Genomic DNA, 27,377 nt, shown 5'->3' on the forward strand with positions numbered 1-27,377 from the left:
GAGGCTTGGACAGGCAGGGGGAGGGAGGGGAGACAGATGGAGGGAGGGAGGGGAAGGCATCCTTCCTTCCTTCCATCTATCCACTCTTCCACCCTTCTCCCTTCCTTCTTTCTTTCCTTCCTTTTTTCCCTTTCTTTCTTTCTCTCTCTTTTCTTTCTCGTCCTTATTTATTTCCTTATTTATTTATTGGATTTCTCTCCGGGAATTCAGAGAGGGGCGTAATAATAATAACAGAGTTGGAAGGGACCTTGGAGGCCTTCTAGTCCAACCCCCTGCTTAGGCAGGAAACCCCACACTACTTCAGACAGATGGTTTTCCAACATCTTCTTAAACACTTCCAGTGTTGGAGCATTCGCAACTTCTGGAGGCAGCTTCTGTTCCATGGATTAATTGTTCTGATTGCCAGGAAATGTTTCCTTAGTTCTAAGTTGCTTCTCTCCTTGTTTAGTTTCCACCCATTGCCTCTTGTTCTACCTTCAGGTGCTTTGGAGAATAACTGGACTCCCTCTTCTTTGTGGCAACCCCTGGAAAACTGCTATCATGTCTCTCCTGGTCCTTCTTTTCTTTAAACTAGACATGCCCAGTTCCTGCAACCATTCTTCCTGTTTTAGCCTGCAGCCCCTTTATCCTCTTTGTGGCTCTTCTCTGCACTCTTTCCCAAGTTTCAACATCTTTTGTTTTATATTGTGGTGATCAAAACTGAATGCAGTATTCCAAGTATGGCCTTACCAAGCCATTATCCTATATTATAGAAACATAGAAGACTGACGGCAGAAAAAGACCTCCTGGTCCATCTAGTCTGCCCTTCTACTATTTCCTGTATTTTATCTTAGGATGGATCTGGGTTTATCCCAGGCAGGTTTCAATTCAGTTCCTGTGGATCATTTCAGATAAGTAGCTGTCCAGTCTCTTCTTAAAAACTTTATCCAGTACTGTAACTCCCACAACCTCCGCAGACAACTTCTGTTCCACTGGTTGACCTCTCTCACTGTCGGAAAGTTCCTCCTTATTTCCAGGTTGAATCTCTCCTTGGTCAGCTTCCATCCCTTGTTCCTAGTCTGGCCTTCTGGCGCCTTGGAAAACAGCCTGACCCCCTTCCTCCTCTCTGGGGCAGACCCTCAAATATTGGAAGATGCTCTCCTGTCTCCCCTGGTCCTTCTCTTCGCTGGACTAGCCATGCCCAGTCCCTGCAACCGCTCTTTGTAGGTTTTAGTTTCCAGTCCCCTTATCATCCTGGTTGCTCCCTTCTGCACTTTCTCTAGAGTATCAATGTCTTTTCCGCAGTGTGTTGACCAAAACTGGATGCAGTATTCCACGTGTGGCCTTACTGAGGCCTTATAAAGTGGCCTTATGGCCAATGTCATCTCACATTTCTCGTGGCTGAGCAGGGACAGGACCAGTGGTATTTTGTCTCCTTCAAGGCTGTCACCAGCAAGGCCTCCATCAATTATGTCCCTCCACCTGACCAGCCCATCCAAGCCAACCTTTTAACAAATGACATGTTGCTGAGGCTGCTTGAAGCCTTCAGAAAAAACCTTGGGGGAACGAAACTGTCAAGGCCACAGAGCTGCTTACGTGGAGGAAATATTTCTAGATAAATTTCCTTCGAGTCTGCTGCTGTTGGGTTTTTAAACTGAAGAAAGTGGGTTGTTTATTGTTTTTATTTTTTTTGCAGAGATCAGCACTGCATAGTTCATGCACAAACAACAAAAAAGCAGGCATGGAGGTGCCCTCCCCCCAAAAAAAAACCCCGGGGGGGCAGTTGGATGTTTTCAGCTTAGAAACATAGAAGATTGACGGCAGAAAAAGTTCTCATGGTCCATCTAGTCTGCCCTTATACTATTTCCTGTATTTTATCTTAGGATGGATCTATGTTTATCCCAGGCATGTTTCAATTCAGTGACTGTGGATTGACCAACTACGTCTGCTGGAAGTTTGTTCCAAGGATCTACTACTCTTCCAGTAAAATAATATTTTCTCATGTTGCTTTTGATCTTTCCCCCAACTAACTTCAGATTGTGTCCCCTTGTTCTTGTGTTCACTTTCCTATTAAAAACACTTCCCCCCTGGACCTTATTTAATCCCTTTGACATATTTAAATGTTTCAATCATGTCCCCCCTTTTCCTTCTGTCCTCCAGACTATACAGATTGAGTTCATGAAGTCTTTCCTGATACGTTTTATGCTTAAGACCTTCCACCATTCTTGTAGCCCGTCTTTGGACCCCTTCAATTTTGTCAATATCTTTTTGTAGGTGAGGTCTCCAGAACTGAACACAGTATTCCAAATGTGGTCTCACCAGCATTCTATATAGTGGGATCATAATCTCCCTCTTCCTGCTTGTTATACCTCTAGCTATGCAGCCAAGCATTCTACTTGCTTTTCCTACTGCCTGACCGCACTGTTCACCCATTTGGAGACTGTCGGAAATCATTACCCTTAAATCCATCAACCTAGCTTGATGAGGATGTTATCCCTTCAGTCATTCTTTGCGTCTTCCAATCTTGCCCTTCCCAGCATCACCGCTTTCTCCAGTGGATTCACCTCGCAAGACGTGGTCAAAACAAGCAAGACCTGCAGTTTGGTGCTTTCGCCTCCCAATGACAGATCGGGTGTGTTGTGCTCCATTGCTTGCTTCTTAGTTTACTGTCCAAGGAATTCTCAGGCACCACAATTCAAACAAGTCCGTTTTCTTGTTTCTGTAAGGTCCAACTTTCACACCTAGAGGTAGCTGTGGGGAGAACGTAAGAAGCCACGTCCCCCGTTGACTGCACCTCGCTCTACAAATCCACAAATTAAAATGCACCCTGGCCACAGAAGGTCCCACAACCGACGGTGAGTTTTGGCCCAGCCAAATTAACCACGGACTCTTCTGAATGTAATTGCTCCTCCAGTGAATTCCGCTGCATGGCGTAACCAAAGCGAGGCTGCGATTTCGGATTTTTGCCTCCCAGTGAGATGCCTATGGTTCAATGCTCCAGGGCTGGGAAGGTACAGTGGTTAGAGTACAGAACTGCAGGCTAACTTCAGCTAACTGCTAGCTGTAGTTCAGCGGTTCAAATCTCACTACAGGCTCAAGGTTGGCTCAGCCTTTCCATCCTTCCTTGGTGGGTCAAATGAGGACCCAGAGTGTTGGGAGCAGGAGGCTGATTCTGTAAAACCACTTAGAGAGAGATGGAAAAGCACTAGGAAGCGGTAGATAAGTCTAAGTGCTATTGTCCTTCCTTCCCTTCCCTTCCTTCCTTCCTTCTTCCTTCCTTCCGAGGTGGGTCAAATGAGGCCCCAGATTGTTGGGGGCAAGAGGCTGATTCTGTAAATCGCTTAGAGAGGGCTGGGAAAGCACTAGGAAGCGGTACATAAGTCTAAGTGCTATTGGTTGTTGGCCTCCTTTGCTGTCCAACAAATGGGTTTCCCGTTGCCTCACTGCTGGCTTGACCCCTCCCATGCCGCGTGGGGGTGCCTCGTGGGTGCATGCACGTTGGAATGGAAAAAAACATTTTGGATGAGCCATGAAACATCCTCCACCGCTTCTAGGCCTTTTGGCTAAGATCAAGTGTAGAAACATCTTCCAGAAAAAATCAACCCAGTCCGATTGCTGTGGGGGGAAAGACCCCTTGGAGACCTCATGCAGCCCCTTCAAAGGAGCCTCTCTTTCTTTGTCCTCAAAAGACCTTTTTCTCATTCTGAAATCTTTTATTCTTCTTGTGGTTGTGGTTGTTGTTGTTATTCTGCCTTCTCCCCCAGCCTGTCTTTCCTCCTGGCCAAGACAACATTTCTAAACAGAGTTTTTCCACTGTTACTTATCAGTTAACTACCAAAGGCAACAGGCTGACATCAGACGGATGGCAGTTGGGGAGATTTGTGAAATGTCCAAGGGAGCCTTGCAGGCAATTCCCACAAAGCCTTGTTGCTTTTTCCCTCTGCAATTCCAGGCCAACTCAAGATAACAGAAAGACAGCTGCGGATGAACCTGGCAGGCAGAGGCTGCCCTAATAGCCCTCGGGGGAATAAGGGCCGGGGGGAACACCTGGCCTGCTAACCTGAACAGAGCAGGCGTCTCCAACCTGGACAAATTTGAGCCTTGTAGACTTTGACTCCGAGAATTCCCCATCCATCCTCCATCGCATTTCCCGAACCAACCTAGGGCTAAGGAATTTCTTGACAGTGAGAACAATTAACAATTAACCAGTGGAACAGCTTCCCTCAAGAAGTGGCGGGTGCTCTAACCCTTGAAGATTTCGGGAAGAGACTGGAGAATCATTTGTCCAGGGCGGTAGAGGGTAAGGCTGTTTAATCTTGGCATCTCCAATAGATAGATAGACAGATATAGACAGATGGTAGGTAGGTAGGTGATTAGATAGACAGACAGATGGATGGACAGATAGACAGACGATAGATATAGATGACAGGTAGGTGAGTAGGTAGTTAGGTAGGATAGGAGGTAGGTAGGTGAGATAGAAAGACAGGTATGAGAGCTAGCTAGCTAGGTAGATGATAGCTAGCGAGGTGGAATAGGTAGGTAGGTAAAAAGATTATAGATGGATGGGTGGGTAGGTAGGTAGATACGTAGATAGGTAGATAGATGGATGGATGGATGGAGGTAGGTAGGTAGATGATAGTGACAGAGAGACAGACAGGTATAATAGCTAGCTAGGTAGGTAGATGATAGATAGATAGATAGATAGATAGATAGATAGATAGATAGATAGATAGATAGATAGATAGATAGATAGATAGATAGATAGATAGATGGAGGTAGGTAGATGGCAGATCAGATAGATTAGATTAGATAGATATATGGTAGATAGATAGGATAGATGGGTAGGTACATAATAGATAGACAGAGGCAGGCAGGCAGACATATTAGAGAGTTATAGTAGGTAGATAGATAGAGAGAGAGAGAGATAAAAAGATAGATAGATAGATAGATAGATGAGATATAGATAGATAGATAGAGAGAGAGAGAGAGAGAGAGAGAGAGAGAGAGATGCAGACAATTCAGTTCTAATTTAATGAAGGAGATCAAACCTTCCCAGGCGGGCTAACAGAGGGGAGGGGGAAGGGTCTCCCAGCCATCCTCACTCACCTTCCCCCCAATAGACCCCACCAGCCGCCTTGGTTTACCTCTCCCATCCGGCCACCTGCACATCAACCTCCTTTTGTGCCCAGATGTAACTGCAGGCACATCCTTTGGAGACAGCCAGTGGACCCCCCACCCCGCCCCAGAGATTCCTCTCTCCCAGGCCCCACCCCACACGAAGGCAAGAGCCGATCCCCCCCCCCCCCCTCCAAGAAGGATATCGGTGTTGTCGTGGCCGAGCAGCCCCAGGAGGGAGTGCACGGCGTTGAGTTCCACCAGGAGGTGGTACAGGTCCGGCATGGTGGCAATCACGTGCATTTCTTGGACGATGTCGTTGAGGTCCAGCTCGGAGTCCATGAATCTGGGGGGAGAGGAGCAAGAGGTCAAGCAGGGTCCGAAAGACCAAACCGCCCCATTCCAAGATGAATCTGGCCGCTTGCCCCAAAGATGCTTCTCCCAAAAGGCAACTGGACCCATTAGACGTTTCCCCTGCAGAAGAAGGAACAAACCCAGGGAAATCCAGCTGCCTATGGGAAGAGGCAACTGGGGGTTGACTTTTAGGGGTGGTGATTTCTGACAGTCTCCAAATGGGTGAGCAGTGTGGTAGGGAAAGCAAGTAGGATGCTTGGCTGCATAGCTAGAGGTATAACAAGCAGGAAGAGGGAGATTGTGATCCCGCTGTAGAGAGCGCTGGTGAGACCACATTTGGAATAATACTGTGTTCATAGAAGATTGACAGCAGAAAAAGACCTCATGATCCATCTAGTCTGCCCTTATACTATTTTCTGTATTTTAGGGTGGGTATATGTTTATCCCAGGCATGTTTAAATTCAGTTACTGTGGATTTATCTACCACGTCTGCTGGACGTTTGTTCCAAGCATCTACTACTCTTTCAGTAAAATAATATTTTCTCATGTTGCTTTTGATCTTTCCCCCAACTAACTTCAGATTGTGTCCCCTTGTTCTTGTGTTCACTTTCCTATTAAAAACACTTCCCTCCTGGACCTTATTTAACCCTTTAATATATTTAAATGTTTCGATCATGTCCCCCCTTTTCCTTCTGTCCTCCAGACTATACAGATGGAGTTCATGAAGTCTTTCCTGATACGTTTTATGCTTAAGACCTTCCACCATTCTTGTAGCCCGTCTTTGGACCCGTTCAATTTTGTCAATATCTTTTTGTAGGTGAGGTCTCCAGTAGGAAGCAGTAGGAAGTGGTGGAAAAACATAATTACTTCTTTATTCTACTACTACTACTACTACTACTACTACTACTACTACTACTACTGTCTATACCAGACCTGGGCAAGGGGCGGCCCTCCCGCTATCTGTGACCGGTCTGCGGAGATCGGGGTCCGGTCCAGTGCGAGGATGAAAGAACTCACCGGGTCTGCCAGGACTCCTCTGGTTCCTGCTTTCCTGATGAATGATGAGGAAAGCAGGAACCGGAGAAGTCCCGGCAGACGCAGTGAGCCTTTTCATCCGCGCACTGGACTGGACCCCGACCTCCTACCGAGAGTGGCCAAGAACAGAAACCACGCAAACACTCCAGTGCAATGACTGTGGTGCACCGTGTTGCCGTAAAGCAAACAATTAGGGGTCTGTAGAGTGGGTCTGGGGGTTTAGGTCAGGCTGGGGTCTGGGTCTTTACAGTATTGGGTGGAATTGTGTTAATTGTATTAGTCTGGCCCTCTAAAACCATCCCAATTTCTCATGCGGCCCCATGGCAAAATTAATTGCCCACCCCTGGTCTATACTATACAATAAACTAGCATCTTACTAGTACCATGCTACAACTATCTTAGTTCATTAACTCACAGGAACCAACTTTTACAGTGTTACAGCTTTTTCAAAGCATACTTCCACAAACAGCCACAGCACACAGCGAACAGACAGAGAGAAAGAGCAGGGAGCACTTGCCTAGTTAAATACTTTTCGCATAATTGCTAGGTTGCTGCAGGCTCCACTGCCTCTGAATGACTCCGCATTCTTACCTGAGGCCTACTTTGTGCTTTATGATATCAACCAGGGATTTTAATTCCTGACGAAGACATCTGCTATTGCGCAGTGCCATTCATTCTTGTTTAGAAACATAGAAGACTGACGGCAGAAAAAGACCTCATGGTCCATCTAGTCTGCCCTTATACTATTTCCTGCATTTTATCTTACGATGGATATATGTTTATCCCAGACAGGTTTAAATTCAGTTACTGTGGATTAACGAACCACGTCTGCTGGAAGTTTGTTCCAAGGATCTACTACTCTTTCAGTAAAATAATATTTCCTCACGTTGCCTTTGATCTATGTTTCTATGTAACAGTCACTAAATAGACCATTATTAATTTAGGAACCCTTTCGAGGAGCTATTAGCAGATTAACAGATTTAGAAGGGACTTTGTGAAGGCTTCCGGTTTGGTGGAGATCGCGGCGGGACGTGTTTGGCAGGGCTCTGCCAGGCGATCCCTTTCTACCCCCTCCGAAGGTCGCATCTGCGATCGGATCGGGCCCGGATGGCCCGATCCATGAACAGGGGGCTCTCCTCTGCCCGAGGACCCATCGCCAGGACTCCAGAGGCAGCGGTTCGCCCCGCAGCTTCGGAGACGGGAGAACCGCTCCTCTTTGCCTAAGAGGACCGGCCAGCGCTTTCTCCCCTCACTCAGCGGGAAGAAGAAAAAACTCAACAAGTGAAAGTACAAATTTTTTTTTATTGAAAAAGAATATAGCAAAGAAGGACCTAAGGTAAAAATTTCTATTACGTTTCGTGTTTAAATTAGAAGATCGTGAAAGTTCTAAGTAAAAGTTTTTTTTCTTCAGGGCGAAAGTGAAAGTTTTTTCCCTGATTGAATACATCCGCTAACAACAGCCGGACCTAATCTTTTTTACTTTTACTTTTCCATCTTGAACGTGAACTTTGGAACCTACAAAATAATTTTTTGATTTTATGGCTTAACAAAAGAGCTTAAATTTGACATGACTATTTAAAAAATTTTAACTGCTAAAGGAAATTTGTAGAGATGACCAGAATTTGCTTTTGACAGACTTTTAAAATCATAATGTTCTGGGCTTAATTTTTGAAGCGGAGGAACACAGTCTTGCTGCCTTTTTTTTTTCCTTCTTGTTGCTCTTTTTCATAATATGAAATAATTTAATAATTATGAACTAAATGGAATCTAGAAGAGATTGAACTCACTTCTTTTTTGGATTACTTATTGCTGGTTTAACCTATTTGGATTACTTGCTGACTCCTTTTGGATTATTTCCTGAGAATCCTTTTGTTTAACATCTGCCCTGCTGCACGGATTCTAACTCGACTCCATCTTGTGATCTGTTTCTTTGTCCCTGCTTTGAATTTGGAAAATAAACTGACTTCACTTTGAACACAAGCAAGCCTTTGATTTGTTTTACTCCTTGAATTTTGAACTAAAATTAAATACAACTTCACCCTTTGAGACTTGGATCTTGATCTCTACTCTCTAGCAAAACTACAGGATTTATAAGAAGAATTTAAGTATACAACATTGTTACTGTCTTTTTGAATAATTATTTGTTTTTTTTTCTGATTTTCCTGATTTTCCTTTGACCCTTCTTTCCATTTCTGGGTATTTTTACTATTAGAAGAAGTTGAGTTTGAATTACATGCATTGTTAATAACCCTTGGGTTCCTGCTCTAGTTGAATTAAAATATTACCCCTCTTTCTTCCCCTTTTGAACAACTCTTTTTACTTTATTTTTTCCTCCTCTCTTTTTCCTTTCCTCTTCCCAAGGTCTCTTTTTCAATGCTTTTCTTCTTGTTTTTTATATACAGCTGATATTCCTTCCTTTCTTTTTATTTCTTGTCTCTTTCTTACTTGCAAAGGTTAATACCTGCTCTTTTTTCCTGTGGCATTAAATAGTAAGGTTTTTTTTTTCTTTTCTCTTCTTTGAATTTTGTTATTAATTGAATTGTTATTGAATTGGTATTGCTATAGCATAAGGGAATTTCTCTTTTTAACAAAATACACTGAATAGATTTGGAATTTATAGTAATTTTTTTCTTTTTCACTATATATAAATTGAAATCAATTCTAAAATTTGGAATAGTGGATTCTAATTTGATAATGTCCCATACTTCAACTCTTGTTAAAACAGCAAAAAAACAAACCACACCAACTACTCTTTCTCCACAAGTCTCACCGCATTCCTCCCCCTCGCACCAGGTGTTGACCATGTCAACCAAAGATAAAGACAAAGACAAAACAATGCAGTCTAGCATTGCAACTATACACGAGACTCTAAATACCTTGAAGGACTTTATGGTTAAATCACAAGAAGACGCCACTCAACAAAGAGAGGCCATAAAGGAGGAGGCAACACAACAAAGAGAAGCCATAAAGGAGGAGGCAACACAACAAAGAGAAGCCATCAAAGCTGACTTGGCAGAATTTAAAGTGGAGATGGCCCAAATGAAAGCTGATATGGGCGAGATGAAAGACCAGATAAAGCAGATCCAACAAACTCTTCAAGAAAGTGATGACCGAGTTAAAAAAGTTGAACAGCAATCTGATAAAAATGAGAAAAGAATGGACTATCTTGAAGGGAGAGCTGATGAAAGATACAGAAGATATGATGAATCTATTATCCAGCTGGAGATGCAACGAGCTTCGTACGGACTTCGATTTCAGAATATAAAAGAGGAAAAAGATGAAGATTTAAAAACGACTATGGTGGAAATTATTGGAGGTATACTCCAGGAGGACCCCATTGCTCTACTGAAAGAAATCGATGAAGTATACCGAATCTCGAATAGCTATATCCGTCGACACAACCTCCCAAGAGAGATACATATTAAGTTTACAAGAAAAGCGTTGCGAGATGAGATACTTCATTATTCAAGAAACTCCCCGCCTCAACGACAAGGAGTAGAAATAAAGATATTAAAACAAGTTCCAAGAAGTGTCAGAGAAAACAGAAGAGATTATCACTTTTTAACTAAAATCTTGATTAAAGAAAATATCACTTACCGTTGGCTTATTCCGCAAGGACTTTCTCTGACATGGCGTTCTACAAGATACAAACTGGAAAACGTAGAACAAGCCATATACTTTCTTGAAAATAGTGGTATTGGCCACTCCGACCATATGAGTAAGCAACAAGTGGTCCAACTACAACCAGCTCAACAGCAACCAGGGGAAAAATTACCAATCCAGCAAGAAGAAGATTTGGGGGCTACTGCTCAAGTAATAGAGCAGGACCAAGGTCCTAGAAGAGTTCAACCTCAGCGAGAAACCAAAAAACCCATTAAATGACAACAAATAAAGACTTAAAAATCTTTTCCGTAAATGTCAATGGACTTAACGAACCAAGAAAAAGGAAGCAAATTTTTTCTAAAATTAGAAATCAAAATGTTCAGATTGCAATACTACAAGAAGTTCATATCAAAAAAGACAACCAAAAATTACTGTTGAATCCCAAAATTGGAAAAATGTATGCTGCATTAGCAGACCAAAAAAAAGAGGTGTAGTGATGTATGTTAAGAATGCTATAAATTCCAAACAATTATATGAGGATAAAGAGGGCAGGATACTGATTGTACAAGTTGATATTGAACCTAGACCTCTAGTGGTTGTTTCTATTTATGCTCCCAATGAAGATCAAATGACGTTTTATAAAAATTTACACCAAATAATAATAGACTTAGCTATTGACAATGTATTGATAATAGGTGACTTTAATGCTATCGCGAATAGACAATTAGACCATTCAGGAGGGGGAGGCAAAAAAAAAAGGGGAAAAGGTAAAAAAACCAGAAGGAACTTGCTACCTAGTACTTTTCAAAAAATGAAAGCGGAACTATTACTAAGTGATATTTGGAGGGAAAGACACCCTCATAAAAGGCAATTTACCTTCTACTCCAACCCCCACAAAATTTGGACGAGAATTGATATGTTATGGGCACCAAAAACGGTTGCAGAACAAATAAGAGAGGTCGAGATAGATGTTAACACATGGGCTGATCACAACCCAATAGTGGTCTATATGACGATGAATAATAAGCAGAACAACTGGCGGATGAATAGGTATATATTAAACGATAAGAAATATAAGGATTGGATTGAAAAGGAATTAAAAATATTTTTTGAAATTAATAAAACATCAGACACTACCCCACAGAACTTATGGGACACAGTTAAAGCGTATATAAGAGGTCTAACAATATCTTATACAGCAAAACATAATAAGGAAAAGAAATTAGAATATTTACAATTAACAAATGAACTAAAACAATTAGAATCTTTATCGCAGCAACACATCAAGAACAGAGACCTAAAGACAGAAATAAATGTAATTAAACATAAAATTAGAGTTATAGAACAAAATCAACTGACTGAAAAGATTAAAAGAGCAAAGCAACAATATTTTGAACATGCAAATAAACCCGGCAGATGGCTAGCGTATAAACTTAGAAAACAGAGTCAATCAAAATTAATCCAAAAATTAGAAGACAAAGACGGCATAATAAAATATGATACAGAAGGTAAGGCAGACATTGTGTATAACTTCTATAAAGAGTTATATGCTAAAGACCATGTTATTGAAGATGAAGTTTTTAATTATTTAGAAACTTCAAATTTACCACAAATAACAGAAGACCAACAGGCCACCATGGATGGACCAATAACAATGGAGGAACTCCTAACAACAATTAAAAAACAGAAAAGTAACAAGGCCACAGGACCAGATGCCATACCTGCGGAATGGTACAAGATAGACAATGAAACAATAAGAAACCATATGTTAGAAACCTTTAATCTATGCAGACTTGAGGGAAAAATTCCCAAATCTTGGTCAGAATCACTGACAACTTTAATACATAAACAGGGTACAGAACCAGAAAAAATTAAAAATTATAGGCCTATTTCATTATTAAATGTAGACTATAAGATTTTTATTGCCATTTACGCAGAGAGACTTAAAAGAGTTATAAATGGAATAATACACCAAGACCAAAATGGGTTTCTTCCAGGGAGACAAATTAAAAATAATATTAGAACTGTAATAAATATATTAGAGTACTATGAACAACATTCAGACAAGACGGCATCTTTAATGTTTTTAGATGCTCAAAAGGCCTTTGACAACGTTAATTGGATATTTATAAAAATGCAATTAAATAAAATGAGATTCGGTTCAAAATTTGTTAATTTAATAGATACTATATATTCAAAACAAACAACGAATATAATATTGAACAATAGCAAATTACCAACACTTGACATAAATAAGGGAGTTCGCCAAGGATGTCCTATATCACCACTGTTATTTATTATGACTCTTGAAACTTTATTGATTAAAATAAGAGCAGACCCTAAAATAAAAGGTTTAACCGTAGGAGAAGAAATCTATAAACTCCAGGCCTTCGCAGACGATCTAATGTTTATAATTGAAGAACCGATTACAACAGTTCCTACCTTACTACAAACTATTGAACAATATGGAAGCGTAGCAGGTTTAAAGATAAATAAAAACAAAACACATTATTTGACCAAAAATATGAATAATACACTAGAAACTAAATTAGAAAGCATCACTGGAATAAAGATTGTAAAAAAGGTAAAATATTTAGGAATAAATTTAACAGCGAAAACAATAACATTAAAAAATGATAATTATATGAAATTACTAGCAGAAATTAAAAAAGATTTAGCAATGTGGAATAATTTGAAAATATCTTTCTTAGGAAGAATTGCAACAATTAAGATGAATATTTTACCCAAGGTTTTATTTCTTTTTCAGACAATACCAATAAATCCAGGGGGAATCTTCTTAAAAACTTTAACAAACTTAATTAAAAAATTTATATGGCAAGGCAAAAAAGCAAGGATAAAAATGAATTGCTTAGAAGATATTAAAGAAAGAGGAGGATTTGGTCTTCCAAATTGGAAACTATATTATCAGGCCGCTGCATTAACATGGCTTAGGGATTGGATAATCTTAGATAACAAAAGAACACTTGTCCTAGAAGGACATGATTTAATGCTTGGATGGCATGCATTTTTATGGTATGATAAGGACAAAAACCATTCATATTTTAAAAGGCATACACTAAGGAAATACTTATTAGAAGTATGGAAAGACATAAAGAAAAATCATTTCTTAAGTATCCCAGAATGGCTAGCTCCTTTAGAAGCAATAACACATCCAAAGTCTATAAAGGACAAGAAAATAACTTACAGATATAAAGAATTATTAAATGATCAGATGAAGCTTAAATCTAGAATTGAACTACAAGAAGAAGGGATAATAATAGATTGGTGGCATTACGCTCAGATCCGTTCTAGATATCAGAAGGATAAAACTCTTTACATTTTTAATAAAAGTAAGAATCCTTTAACTACTTTAATTACCACTAATTCAACTAAAATGATAGGGAAAATATATAAACTACTTATCGCTCATAAAAATATAGAGTTGACTCTAAAAGATACTATGATAAGATGGTGTAGAAATATTGGTAAGGAAATAGATATAGACACATGGGAGAAAGTGTGGATCAATAATTGGAAAATGACTAAATCAGTTTCCCTAAAAGAAAATCAAATTAAAATGTTTTATAGATGGCATCTTCCACCAAATAGGATAGCAAAAATGTTTCCCAAAACATCCCCAATATGCTGGAAATGCAAGAAGGATATAGGAACTTATTACCATCAATGGTGGACATGTGGTAAAGCAAAAATATACTGGAAGATGATTGAAAAAATATTAAAAGAAATAACAAAGCAAGATATAGATAATACCCCGGAATTTTACTTACTAGGTGTCACAAATCAGATCTACAAGAAAGAAATTCTTTATTTAATTATACACATACTAACCGCGGCTAGAATAATATATGCGCAAAACTGGAAAGGGGAGGAAATCCCCAAGGAAGAAGAGGTTAGAGCTAAAATATTAGATTGCGCTGAAATGGACATGATGACAAGAAGATTAAACGATCAAGAGGATACTAAATTTTATGAAACATGGAACAATGTTTATAAATGGATAGATAAGAAAAAATAAGATATATAGATTGATTTTTAGTTGTTTCTTTTGTATTAGTTTTTACCTAGGTGATAACAACATTAACATTAGCTATGATTAGGATCTAGTAGTGTATGTATGTATAAGTATAAGCAATATACTAAGATTTTTGATGTATAACAGTTGAATTCAGCTAAATTGTTTGGATTGAACGTTTGACATTATTTTACTATAGTAACTAGGATTATATTAAAGATATTCTTTGGTAATTATGTTATACTAACCCTACCTAACACTTATATTGAAATTAAGATTTGCAAAACTTTAACTCAAACTCATTAACTTTTTATTCTTTATTTTTTTTCTATAATAGCTAACATATATTCAACTATGTATTCTTTTTCTATATTTGAATGTATACTTTCATAAGAAGCGGGGGAAATACACCCCCACTTTATGTTTATTGTTTGTATGTATTTGTTTGTTTTTATGAAAAATAATAAAAAAAATAGAAAAAAAATAAATAGAAGGGACTTTGTAGGTCATCTAATAATCCACCCAAGCAGGAGACGCTACACCATTTCTGACCGATGACAGTCCAGTGTCTTCTGGAAAGCTTCCAGTGATGAAACTCCCACCACTTCTGAAGGCAACTTCTGTCCCATGGGTGGATTGTTCTCACTGTCAGAAAATTTCTCCTTATTTGCAGGTTGAATCTCTCCTTGTTCAGTTTCCACCCATTATTCCTCGTCTGGCCTTCTGGTGCTTTGGAGAATAGCTTGACCCCTTCCTCCTCTCTGGGGCAGCCCTTCAAGTATTGGAAGGCTGCTCCCCTGTCTCCCCTGGCCCTTCTCTTTGCTAGACATCATTTCAGTCATCAGCTTCTCTTCCGTTCACACCCCGATGGGAGGTAATTAATCAATTAGTTCCTCACTCTCTAATGTTGTGGTTGGCTCTGGGCCAGCTCCTGCCCCAAGGACTGTGGGGGTGGATGGGGGTGAATCCTCCCAGTGTCAGAGGCCTGTTTTACTGCCGACTGCTTCGGACAGTGGTGCATCGGAAGCACGGAGTGACTGTGAAATGGGACCCTCAGAGGGGGTCATGGCAGGCAGCCCATTAGGGAGCCATTCATCCTCCTCCTTATCTTCACTGGATTCAGATGAGGAAGCTTTCATTGATGTACACAGACGCAGGGCGAGGACTAGGAAAGAGCAGCTGCGGAAATACTTCAGGAGATAAGGGAGTTTCACCTGTGGTTGGGTGCGGTTCAACTAATTGGGGCGGCCGTTAAATTGGCAGCGTTTTGGCTTCAGAGTGTGGAAGTTTATCTGTTCGGTGAGAGTGGAAGTGGCTTTCGTCTCAGGATTCTCCAAGGATGCTCTTTGCTTTGATACCAGGACTCTGAACCTAAACCATAGTCAAAAGTGTGAGTTTGAAAACGTTTGAAGGAGAGTGGCTGTGACGTCTTCACAGCTACTTGTTAATTGCTTTGTGTTTGTTTATTGTTTTTCACCGCATTCAAGTCTGTTGCTTTGAAGGTGAGCCCTTGGACTACCAAAAGGGTGTTGTGCTTCTACTTTGCCTTGGATAAAAACAGTGTTCTTTTTTCTACCTTTGGAATTAATTGGGGGCTCGTGCCGGGAGCCGGCAGAACATCTAAGATCCTACAATCTCCTCCCTCTAAGTTCTTCTAATCTTCTCGGGTGGCGCCTGAAGTGGGGGGCTAAGCCATCTCCCATCCTGCCCCTTGGATTCATCTGAACTGATGGGTGTGTCACGATCTTCTCCTTCACTAACATTCCTCTCTGTCTGTAAATCAGGTAAACTGAGCAATTCTAAATCACTCTCTCCTTCGGAATCCGAGCATTCCCCAGGCTGAAAGGGAGCATACACAACAGGCATGTGCACACGTTAGCACGTGCGCGCGCACACACACATAAACACTCTTCTGGCATTATTGGCTGAAGGAGAAGCTTCTGGGATGAGAAGCGAAATGTCCTCAAAGAAAAAAAGCTAAAAAGTCCAGTTGCCTCCCGAAAAAGCCCCTTTGGAAGGAGCACGGCCTGGACGATGGAGAACCTCCGCAGCCTTCTTGAGAACGTCAACCTCCCACCACAAAGGCCCCGGCGGATTTCGCGGAACGAGGCCCAGAGAAAACAGGTGGAGCCCCCGCAACCCCACTTACTTCTCTGGGTTGTCTGGGAATTTGATCCGTAGCTCCTGGTTCTTGTAAGACCTCTTCTCGAAGGTGAGGATCATCTTCTTCACGGAGCTTTCGTCCAGAGGTTCCTCCTGGCCAAACAAACACCGCCCCGTTTAAGGACACAGTCACGGCCTCCTCCGGCAGCCACAAACCCCACTTTGGATGGATGGATTGAGTGGGTTAGGTAGGTAGGTAGGTAGGTAGGTAAGTAGGTAAGTAGGTAGATATGATGGATGGATAGATAGATAGACAGACAGACAGACAGATCCTCACCTCTTCCTCCTCCTCCTCCCCCTTTTCAATTATGTGGAGCAGCTTCTTCTTGTCGTCTTCGGACTCCTCAGATGCCGGAGGGTCTTCCTCCGGGTAACGCCCACGCTCCCGAAAGCCGGTCGGCTTGTGCCGTGTCTTCGGCTCCTCATCGTCGTCATCGCGAGTCCGTTTGGTCCCCCTGTTCGGCTTGGGGAGAAGGAAACGTTGGGTTGGCAGAAGGCCACCCCCCCAGCCCTCCCCACATGGGCCCTGAATGAAGGGCAACACCAGGGCCGGGACCACCCAAGGAGGATCACACGGCCACGGCCCAGGTGGGAGTCCCCCCTCACTCACTCCCCACCATCATCCCTCCCACCCTTTTTTCTCCTTCTCTTTTTCCTTCTTTCTTTCCTAATCCTTCTTTTCCTTCCTTCTTCCCTCCTTTTCCTTTCGCTTTTCTTTTTCTTCCTTCCTTTCCTTCCCCTTTCTCTTATCCTTCTTTCCTTCCCTCCTTCCCTTTCCTTTCTCTTTTCCTTCTTTTCCTTTCTTCCTTCTTCCCTCCTTTTCCTTTTGCTTTTCCTTTTCTTTCTTCTTTCCCTTCCTTTCCTTTTCTCTTATCCTTCTTTCCTTCCCTCCTTCCCTTTCCTTCACCTTCGCTTTCTCTTTTTCCTTCTTTCCTTCCTCCCCTCCCTCCCCTTCCTTTCTTTTATCCTTCTTTCTTTCTTTCCTTCCTTCCTTCCCTCCCTTTCCCTTTCCTTCACTTCCTCCCTTTTCCAATTTCCTTCCTTTTGTCCATCTGCTCTTCCTTCATATCTGTTAGAAATAATTTTTATTAATTTTCCAATATTATAAAACAGAAATACAAAAATACAAGGAAAAAAGGTGGGGGGAGAAAAACGTAAGAAGGCAAACATCAAATTGAACAAAAAATACATGAAATTATGAACATTAAGAACACTATACAATATATACTGCTCAAAAAATAAAGGGAACACAAGCAACACAATATAACTCCAAGTAAATCAAACTTGTGTGCAATCAGACTGTCCACTTAGGAAGCAACACCGATTGACAATGAATTTCACCTGCTGTTGTGCACATTCAACTTTGTTCAGAACAAAGAATTCCATGAGAATATTTCATCCATTCAGATCTAGGATGGGTCCTTTGAGGGTTCCCTTTGTTTTTCTGAGCAGTGTATTTTACATTATTTTGTGTCAATATATATATACTACTGCCGTGCATTACCATTGGCCTTGGTCCTTGTTATGCCATTAATAACTTAACCTTGGCATTGGCATCCGTCAGTCTCGAAAGACCATGGCATGAAGCCTGGGTAGGTTAACTTGACCTATAATTTTATAGATAGATATTTCGTCATCAGATTTTGTTTTTTTTTTTTTGTTTCTTATTTTGGTTCCTAATTTCTAGCCAATTACAAAATCTATTCCAAATTCTATAATAAGTCTGATTTCTCTTTTAATTCCACCTTCCTCCTTTCCATCTCAGCACATTCTAAAATCTTTCTGATGCCCATATCATCTGGGGAGGAGCACTTTATTCCCTTCCGATACTGTGCAAAGGTAATTCTGGCTACAGTCAGTATGTGAAGAGTCAGGTATTTGTTCGTCTTTCCTTCCTTCGCATCTTAATTTCCTCCTTGCCTTCCCCCCTCCTTTCCCCTTGCCAAGTTCCAAAAATAAACACCATTAAACAAGACAACAATGCCTGAAAAGCATGTTTGAAACTGGACGTACAAAGATCCATGTTCGTTTCATAGAAAAGCAGCTGGATGCTCGTTTTGTGGGTTTTACAGTGGGGGTTTTGCTACTTTAACATTTAATATTTGACTTCTTTTATTATTGTAGTGTATTTTTTATATTGTTGTAAGCCGCCCTGAGTCCCATTGAGATTGGACGGCATAGAAGTCTAGATAGGTAGGTAGGTAGGTAGACAGACAGAGATGATATACATGTATGTATGTATGTATGTAGGTAGGTAGATATAGATAGGTAGGTAGGTAGGTAGATAGATAGGTAGGTAGGTAGGTAGGTAGAGATAGATAGATAGATAGATAGATAGATAGATAGGTAGATATAGATAGATAGATAGATAGATAGATAGATAGATAGATAGATAGATAGATAGATAGATAGATATAGATAGGTAAATATAGATAGATAGATAGATAGATAGATAGATAGATAGATAGATAGATAGATAGATAGAGATAGGTAGGTAGGTAGGTCGATATAGATAGATAGATAGATAGATAGATAGATAGATAGATAGATAGATAGATAGATAGATGTTATAAGTGTTTTTGGTCTCTCTCTCTCTCTTCTTTTTCTGTTAGTTTTTGAAAGGGAATTAAAAACAGGATGCAGGGAACATTGTATTCCATTCCATTCCATTCTTTTTCCATATTCTATTCTATTTTATTCCATTCCATTCTTTGGGAATTCCATATTCTATTCTATTCTATTCCATTCCATTCAATTCTATTCTATATAGTACATAATGTATATTTTTGTGTGCCTGTGTGTAATGTGTATGTACACATATGGCATATATACATAGAATTAAATAGTATAATTTGGATGTTCAGTCACAGTAAATAGACAGGGAAATTGTATCTCTTGGAGGCGAGGAGAGGCCAGGCACCCTCACCCAAACTATTCCATCCATCCCATTCCGCAGCTCCTTAAAAGTCTGACCTGGAAGCCCCGTTCGACCGCAGCCTCCTCCGCCCAACACCGCAGTCCTGAATCTGGGATGAGCGCAGCCAAAGTAACTTGGGCAGGAATTAGCGCACTCGGTTTAATCTCATTTAAGACGACGCCGGCTGCAAAAGCAAATATCCGCCCGGTTACTATGGTGCCGGGAAGCTGTGCGTTGCAAAGGATGAAGGGGGGGGGGGGGGCTTTCTGGATGCCAGCGGGCGAAGTCTCCAGCCGTCCCAGAGAGCCACTTGTTAGCTACCAATGGGGGAGTCTTTGGGGGAAGCACCCCCCCCAAGTCACAAACAGGATCTGCTCTCTCCAAGGGGGCCTTGGAATCTTTGGGGATCGGCCCCTGGGGGATGAAGACAGTCTCCCCCCAGCCCTGGACTGGCCAGGAATGCCGGAAAAAAGAGGGATCCGCCTGGCCTCGTGCAAGTTCGGAAAGAGGAAATTAAGATTAAGGAGCTTCATAGCAATAGCACTTATATCCCGCTTCCTTGTGCTTTTACAGCCCTCTGTAAGTGGAATCAGCCTCTTGCCCCCAACAATCTGGGTCCTCATTTGACCCACCAAGGAAGGAAGGAAGGAAGGAAGGAAGGCAGGAAGGAAGGAAGGAAGGAAGGAAGGGCAATAGCATTTAGACTTATATCCCACTTCCTAGTGCTTTTCCAGCCTTCTCTAAGCAGTTTATAGAATCAGCCTCTTGCCCCCAACAATCTGGGTCCTTATTTGACCCACAAAGGAAGGGCAGAAGGCTGAGTCAATCTGGAGCCGGTGGTGAGATTTGAACTGCTGAACTACAGCTAGTAGTTAGCTCAAGAAGCCTGCAGTGCTGCACTCTGAGCACTGAGCCGCCCCGGCTGCAGAAAAGATGCAAGGTCTCCCATTTGGGAGGAGGAGTAGGGGAGGTTGGACTAGAAGACCTCCAAGGTCCCTTCCAACTCCGTTACTGAGGGAGAAAAAGGAAGAGGAGGAGAGGAGGGAAAGGAAGGGAAGAAAGAGGAGGAGGAGGAGAAAGGGGAGGAAAGAGAAAAAGAGGAGAGGAAGAGAAGGAGGGACAGAAAGAGAAAGAGTAGCAGGAGCAAGAGGAAAAGGAAGGGAGGGAGAAAAGGGGAAGAGGAGAAGGAGCAGGAGAGGAAGAGAAAGAGGAGCAGGAGCAAGATTAAAAGGAGAGGGAGAAAAAGGAAAGAAAGAAGAAAAAGGAAGAGAAGGAGAGCAGGAGAGAAGGGAGAGGAAGAGGAGCAGGGGGAGAAAGAGAAAAAGGAGAGGAGGAGAAGGAAGAACAGAAAGAGAAAAAGTAGCAGGAGCAAGAGGAAAAGGAAGGGAGGGAGAAAAGGGGGGAAGAGGAGCAGGAGATGAAGAGAAGGAGGAGGAGCAGAAAGAGAAAAAGGAAGAGGAGGAGAGGAAAAGGGAAAGGAGAAGGAGCAGAAGGAGGAGCAGAAAGAGAAGCAGCAGCAATAGGAAGAGGAGGAGAGGAAAAGGGAAAGGAAGAAAAGTAGCAGGAAGAAAAAGAGGAGGAAGAGGAGGAGAAAGAGGAAGAGCCCACCTCCTCTGGGGTCCTTAGTGCTCCCTGAGCTGGGCTTTTTTCTTGGAGACATTTCGCGACCCAGCTAAATGATGCCATCAGTGCTCGAAGGGATCGCACACCCTGTGAGCCGCCCCGAGTCTGCGGAGAGGGGCGGCATACAAATTTAATAAATAATAATAATAATAATAAAAATAACACCCACCAGAAACTTTACGGCTCCCTCCAGCTGGGGGACTCAACCGTCCTGCAGAGACAGCAAATCCCTCCAAGAAATCCATGTCTGGTTTCATTTAAATATGTCAAAGGGTTCAATGAGGTCCAGGAGGGTTTAAGTGTTTTTAATAGGAAAGTGAACACAAGAACCAGGGGGCACAATCTGAGGTGAGTTGGGGGAAAGATCGGAAGCAACATGAGAAAATATTATTTCACTGAAAGAGTCGTAGATGCTTGGAACAAACTTCCATGCCTGGGATAAACATAGATCCATCCTAAGATAAAGTACAGGAAATAGTATAAAGGGCAGACTAGATGGACCAGGAGGTCTTTTTCTGCCATCAGTTCTCAGAAATAGAAACCGCCCCAATTCTAGAATGGAAGCAACATAAGGCCAGAGAGGCTTGAAAGAGGCCTGAATAAATGCTATTTATCTATCTATCTATCTATCTATCTATCTATCGATTCCTTCCTTCCTTCCTTCCTTCCTTTCCTTCTCTCTCTCTCTCTCACATGCACACACACAAATACACAATCCCCTCGCTGCAGGAGTGTTGCATTTCCAAAGCAGGGAGGAAAAATGATGAAGAAAATCAATTTTCCTTTACCCGGAAAATGTTTGGCGGGGAGAGAAGTGAGGCTGATGAAATACGGCGCAGAATTACGTTTTTATAATGTCTTCCTTGCCATATGCAAATTACATCAGGAGTACTTAGGATTAAATGAGAGGGCAATCCATCAGGGCCAAAGCACCCTGTCCAAAAACACAAAATTAAAAAAAAAAAAGAAGAAATCCCGAAGAAATAATGAAAGGTGAAAAATGAATGTTTTCCCTCGGGATTAGGAGTTAAAAAAATATTTTATAGCTCAGGACTAAACAGGCTCCCGGAGCCTGGTCGTTTTCATGCAGATGTTTCGCGACCCAGCTAGGTAGCGCCATCCGTGCTAGAAAGAAGTGAGGTTTGCAGAGAAGGGGAGGAGGAGGAGGGCGACCTTTCATGACCCAGCTAGGGAACAGCATCAGTGCTAGAAGGGAGGTGAATTGGTCTTGTTCATCTTCCTTCTAGGATTGATGATGTTGCCTAGGGAGGTCACAAAATGTTTTGCAAAATAATAGCAATAGCATTTAGACGTATATACCACTTCACAGTGCTCTTATAGCCCTCTCTCAGCAGTTTACAGAATCCGCCTCTTGCCCCCAACAATCTGGGTCCTCATTTGACCCAGGCAGGTAGGTAGATAGGTAGCTAGGTAGAAAGGAAGGAAGGAAGGAAGAATGGAAGATAGGAAGGAAGGAAGGAAGGAAGGAAGGAAGGAAGGAATAGCAATAGCCTTTAGACTTATATACTCCTTCCTGGTGCTTTCACAGCCCTCTCTAAGTGATTTACCGATTCAGCCTCTTGCCCCCAACAATCTGGGTCCTCATTTGACCCAGGCAGGTAGGTAGATAGGTAGCTAGGTAGAAAGGAAGGAAGGAAGGAAGAATGGAAGATAGGAAGGAAGGAAGGAAGGAAGGAAGGAAGGAAGGAATAGCAATAGCCTTTAGACTTATATACTCCTTCCTGGTGCTTTCACAGCCCTCTCTAAGTGATTTACCGATTCAGCCTCTTGCCCCCAACAATCTGGGTCCTCATTTGACCTGCCAAGGAAGGAAGGGAGGGAGGGAGAGAAGGAAGGAATAGCAATGGCCTTTAGACTTATATACTCCTTCCTGGTACTTTCACAGCCCTCTCTAAGTGGTTTGCAGAATCCGCCTCTTGCCCCCAACAATCTGGGTCCTTATTTTAATCACCTTGGAAGGACAGAAGGCTGAGTCAACCTGCAGCCGGTGGTGAGATTTGAACTGCTGAACTACAGCTAGCAGTTAGCTGAAGGAGCCTGCAGTGCTGCCCTCTAACCACTGAGCCACCCCGGCTCCCTAGGCAAGGACCCCTCAGTTCAATTCAGATTGAAAAAAACCATGGCTGCCCACCTGCCTTCCCTTGAGGACCTGTAGACTGCACGAGTCAAAAAGAGGGTGGGGGAAATATTGACTGACCCCTCACATCCAGGACACAAACTGTTTCAACTCCCACCCTCAAAACGTCACTACCGAGCCCTGCACACCAAGACAACTAGACACAAGGACAGTTTTTTCCCAAACACCATCACTCTGCTAAACAAAAAAATCCCTCAACACTGTCAAACTATTTACTAAATCTGCACTTCTATTTCTACTAGTTTTTCTCATCATTCCCATCACCCATTTCCTCCCACTTAGGACTCTATGACTGTCACTTGTTGCTTGTACCCTTAAGATTTTTTATTAATATTGATTGTTTCTTCATTGTTTATTAGACCCCTAGGACCATCCTTAAGTCTTGTACCACATGATTCTTGACAAATGTCTCTTTTCTTTCATGTCCACTGAGAGCATCTGCACCAAGACAAATTCCTTGCGTGTCCAATCACCCTTGGCCAAGAAAGAATTCATTCTGTTCTATTCTATTCCATTCCATTCTATTCCATTGTCTATCTATCCTATGCTACTCTTATTCTATTCCATTCCTTGCTCTGCTCCCCCCCCCCAACCATGCTAAGGCTCAGACTTTAACCAGCTTTGTCTCCCCCCGCCCTGTGATGGAGATGAGGAATGGGCTCTCGCAAGCCTTTCACTCCAGGCTGCGGGTGAAGAAATGGACCAGAACGCTGTTATAAAAACGTTAGTGAGATTTAGGGGGGGCCTTTGGCTGCACAGAGGGGAGGGCAGGGAGGAAACAGGGGGGGGGGGGTCCAGGCAGATCGGCAGAAGAGGCTTCCCTGGGGGGGGGTGTAGACCGAAGACCCCACCCAGGAGCCACCGAACACAGCAGCCTCGCCAAAGCGTTTTCACCTTGCACCACGAACCTTGTGTGTGTGTGTGTGTGTGTGTAGAGAGAGAGAGGGGATGATTTCAGAACCTGCCAAAGGCCTATTTATTATGTGCCTGAGCTGCTACGGAAACTGGAACAAGCCCAGGTTTGCTTAAGCCATGAAAAAAACATGGTTTGTGAACCAGGCTGCCTGCTTCACACCACAAGTTAAGGATGGATAAAAAATAGATTTAAAAAAAAATCAGAAAAATTATGGGTTGGTTTTTTTTAATCGAATTTATTTTAACCAAATGCTTTTGGATAAAGTAATCTATCTAAAGATTTTTAATCTATTTATATTAATCTATAACTTGGATGGATGGATGGATGGATGCATGGACGGATGGACAGATAGATAAAGAAGAAAGGAAGGAAGGAAGAAAGGAAAGAAAGAAAGAAAGAAAGAAGGAAGGAAGGGAGGAAGGAAGGAAAGAAATAGTTTTCTATTTATAGAAATAGAAATAGAAATTCTCTATTAATAATTTACTTCATTCAGCATGAAATGGAGACTAGCTATGTATCATGGGGCTGTATATATCCTGCAATATTTACAAACGCATTCAAGGAAGGCAACCTCTGCAAAGCTGAAATAAAATGCGCTGCATTGATGCATTCACACAAATTTCACGGTAGCCATGAGATCCATCGTGAAAGAAAGTTCAGGAACATCCCTTTATCCCCTTGCATTGCAAACCTGCGCAGACTACGAACGGTGTGATTGTTGGAAGAGAAACGCATTGATACCACCAGGGTCTAACTCAGTGGTTCTCAACCTTTCTTTCTTTCTTTCTTTCTTTATTTCATTCATTCATTCATTCATTACATTTGTATGCCGCCCCTTTCCGCAGACTCAGGGCGGCTAACAACAGTAAAAAGACAACGTAAACAAATCTAATATTAAAAAATCTAAAAACCCCAATTTAAGAGATCAGTCATTTATTTTTATTTATTTATTACTTGGATTTGTATGCCGCCCCTCTCATACCATACATAAATTTTATAAGCCATGGGGAAGGGAATACAGTGATCCCTCGATGTTCGCGATCTCGATCTTCGCGAAACGCTATATCGTGATTTTTCCCACGATGACGTCACTCTCTTCCTTCCTCTTGCTCTCGAGCGGCGGGCGGGTGAACAGGCGAGCGGCAAACAGCGGGCGGGCATCAGCGAGGAGCCGAGGCGGCGGGGAAGACCCAGGGAAGGTTCCTTCGGCCGCCGAGCAGCTGATCTACTCAGAAGCGCAGCAGCAGCGAGGAGCCGAAGATCGGGGTTTCCCCTTTGCGTGGGCGGCTGGGAAACCCCGATCTTCGGCTCCTCGCTGCTGCTGCGGTACCGAGGAGATCAGCTGCTGGGCGGCTGAAGGAACCTTCCCTGGGTCTTCCCCGCCGCCCACACGCAAACCCCACCATCTGCGCATGCGCGGCCATGAAAAAAAGGGCGTGCATGCACAGATGGTGTTTTTACTTCCGGAACCCTACATCGCGAAAAATTGATTATCGCGAGGGGTCCTGGAACGGAACCCTCGCGATAATGGAGGGATCACTGTATTTCAATTCCCCTATGCCGGACGACTTTCTAATGCCGCGACCCCTTAAGACACTTCGTGTTCTGGTGACCCCCAATCATAGGTCTAACGCCAATTCTCCCAACAGAGCTCGAAACTGATTGGCAGGAAGGTCGGAGGGACACGCCCACTGTAAATGTCTGATAGGTCGGATTGTAAAGGTCTGTTCCAAGGTGCCAGAATAGAAGCTTCAGTTCCTAACATCGTGGGAATTTTGTCTCTTCCCCTGGTCTTAGGCAACCCCCGTGAAGTGGTCATTCGACCCCCAAAGGGGTCCTGACCCTGAAGCTGAGAACCACTGGTCTAAGCTGAGCCTTGACCACCACCCCTGCGCTGTGGCCAGGGGGACCTTTGCCCAGGTTCACCTGGTGTACCAGTTGCCGCCCTATTTGGAGGCTCTGCACAGGGTCACTCAGGCCCCCATCACCTCCCGTCTTGATTACTGCAGTGCGCTCTACGTGGGGCTACCCTTGAAGAGTGTTCGGAAACTCCAAAGGGTCCAGAATGCAGCTGCGAGAGCTGTCAGGGGGCTACCCCAGTACACCCATATGGTGGAAGGTCTTAAGCATAAAACGTATCAGGAAAGACTTCATGAACTCAATCTGTAGAGTCTGGAGGACAGAAGGAAAAGGGGGGACATGATTGAAACATTTAAATATGTCAAAGGGATTAAATAAGGTCCAGGAGGGAAGTGTTTTTAATAGGAAAGTGGACACAAGAACAAGGGGACACAATCTGAGGTTAGTTGGGGGAAAGATCAAAAGCAAAGTGAGAAAATATTATTTTACTGAAAGAGTAGTAGATCCTTGGAACAAACTTCCAACAGACGTGGTAGATAAATCCACAGGAACTGAATGTAAACATGCCTGGGATAAACATAGATCCATCCTAAGATAAAATAGAGGAAATAGTATAAGGGCAGACTAGATGGACCATGAGGTCTTTTTCTGCCGTCAGACTTCTATGTTTCTATGTAACACCTCCGCCCCACGAGCTGCCCTGCCTTCCTCTGAGAGCCTTCTGGCTCTTCTTGACATAGCTCGAAGGGGAATCTCCCTCCAGGCGTCACCAGCAGCAGCACTTCACAAAGCCCCACAGGTTCGTGTGTGGTTTCCTCTTCCCATAAAGTGAGTGGTGGGGGATGAGCAAGAGTTGCAATATCTTCTCCGTGGAATTCGGGAGGTGTTTTTTCCTCCGTACTAGCAAGTGTGTGAACTATTTCTTATTCTATTACATTCATGTCCAAATTCATCATAAAAGATCTGAAGGGCAATAACGTCTCAGGTGAAGATTTTCTTCCAGTTATTCCTATAAAGACCTATAAAGCCCTTCATGGCACCGGACCAGAATATCTCCGGGACCCTCTTCTGCCACACGAATCCCAGCGACTGATTAGGTCCCACAGAGTCGGCCTTCTCCGGGTCCCGTCAACGAAACAATGTCATCTGGCGGGACCCAGGGAAAGAGCCTTCTCTGTGGCGGCCCCGGCCCTCTGGAACCAGCTCCCCCCAGAGATTAGGACCACCCACACCCTCCTTGCCTTCCATAAACTACTGAGAACCCACCTATGTCGCCAGGCATGGGGAAATTGTTGAGTTGTGTGATTGTTCTTAATAAGGGTTTCTTAATTGTTCTGCTTTTTAACATTGGATTTGTAGACTGTATTGTTTGTTGGGAGCTGCTCCGAATCCTCAGAGAGGGGCGGCATACAAATCAAATCAAATCAAATCAGATCAATAAATAAATTCCTCTATTTAAAAAAAATATCCCTCATTGTAGAACCCTGTCCATTACAGTGGGTCTTACCAGATAGCTCTGCTGTGGCCCAGAGGTGGAGTTTGATCCTAGGTAGAGGCAGAAGTAGGGCCTCCTGCGTGGGCAGAGGGTTGGACTAGATGACCTACAAGGTCCCTTCCAACT

General features: G+C 42.7%; 1 protein-coding gene across 1 annotated transcript in view; it reads right to left on the bottom strand.

Annotated features, from left to right (window-relative positions):
- LOC139155666 (beta-catenin-like protein 1) overlaps positions 1–27,377 on the bottom strand; it is a 67,586-nt gene that overhangs the window by 26,366 nt on the left and 13,843 nt on the right. The window contains exons 2-4 of the mRNA XM_070730907.1: positions 16,560–16,745; positions 16,269–16,375; positions 5,299–5,440 (exon numbers count right to left, since the gene is read on the bottom strand). Coding sequence (XP_070587008.1) covers positions 5,299–5,440; positions 16,269–16,375; positions 16,560–16,745 — 435 coding nt within the window. The remainder of the gene's footprint in view (positions 1–5,298; positions 5,441–16,268; positions 16,376–16,559; positions 16,746–27,377) is intronic.

Source organism: Erythrolamprus reginae, unplaced genomic scaffold, assembly GCF_031021105.1.
Source record: "Erythrolamprus reginae isolate rEryReg1 unplaced genomic scaffold, rEryReg1.hap1 H_42, whole genome shotgun sequence".
Taxonomy (NCBI): domain Eukaryota; kingdom Metazoa; phylum Chordata; class Lepidosauria; order Squamata; family Dipsadidae; genus Erythrolamprus; species Erythrolamprus reginae.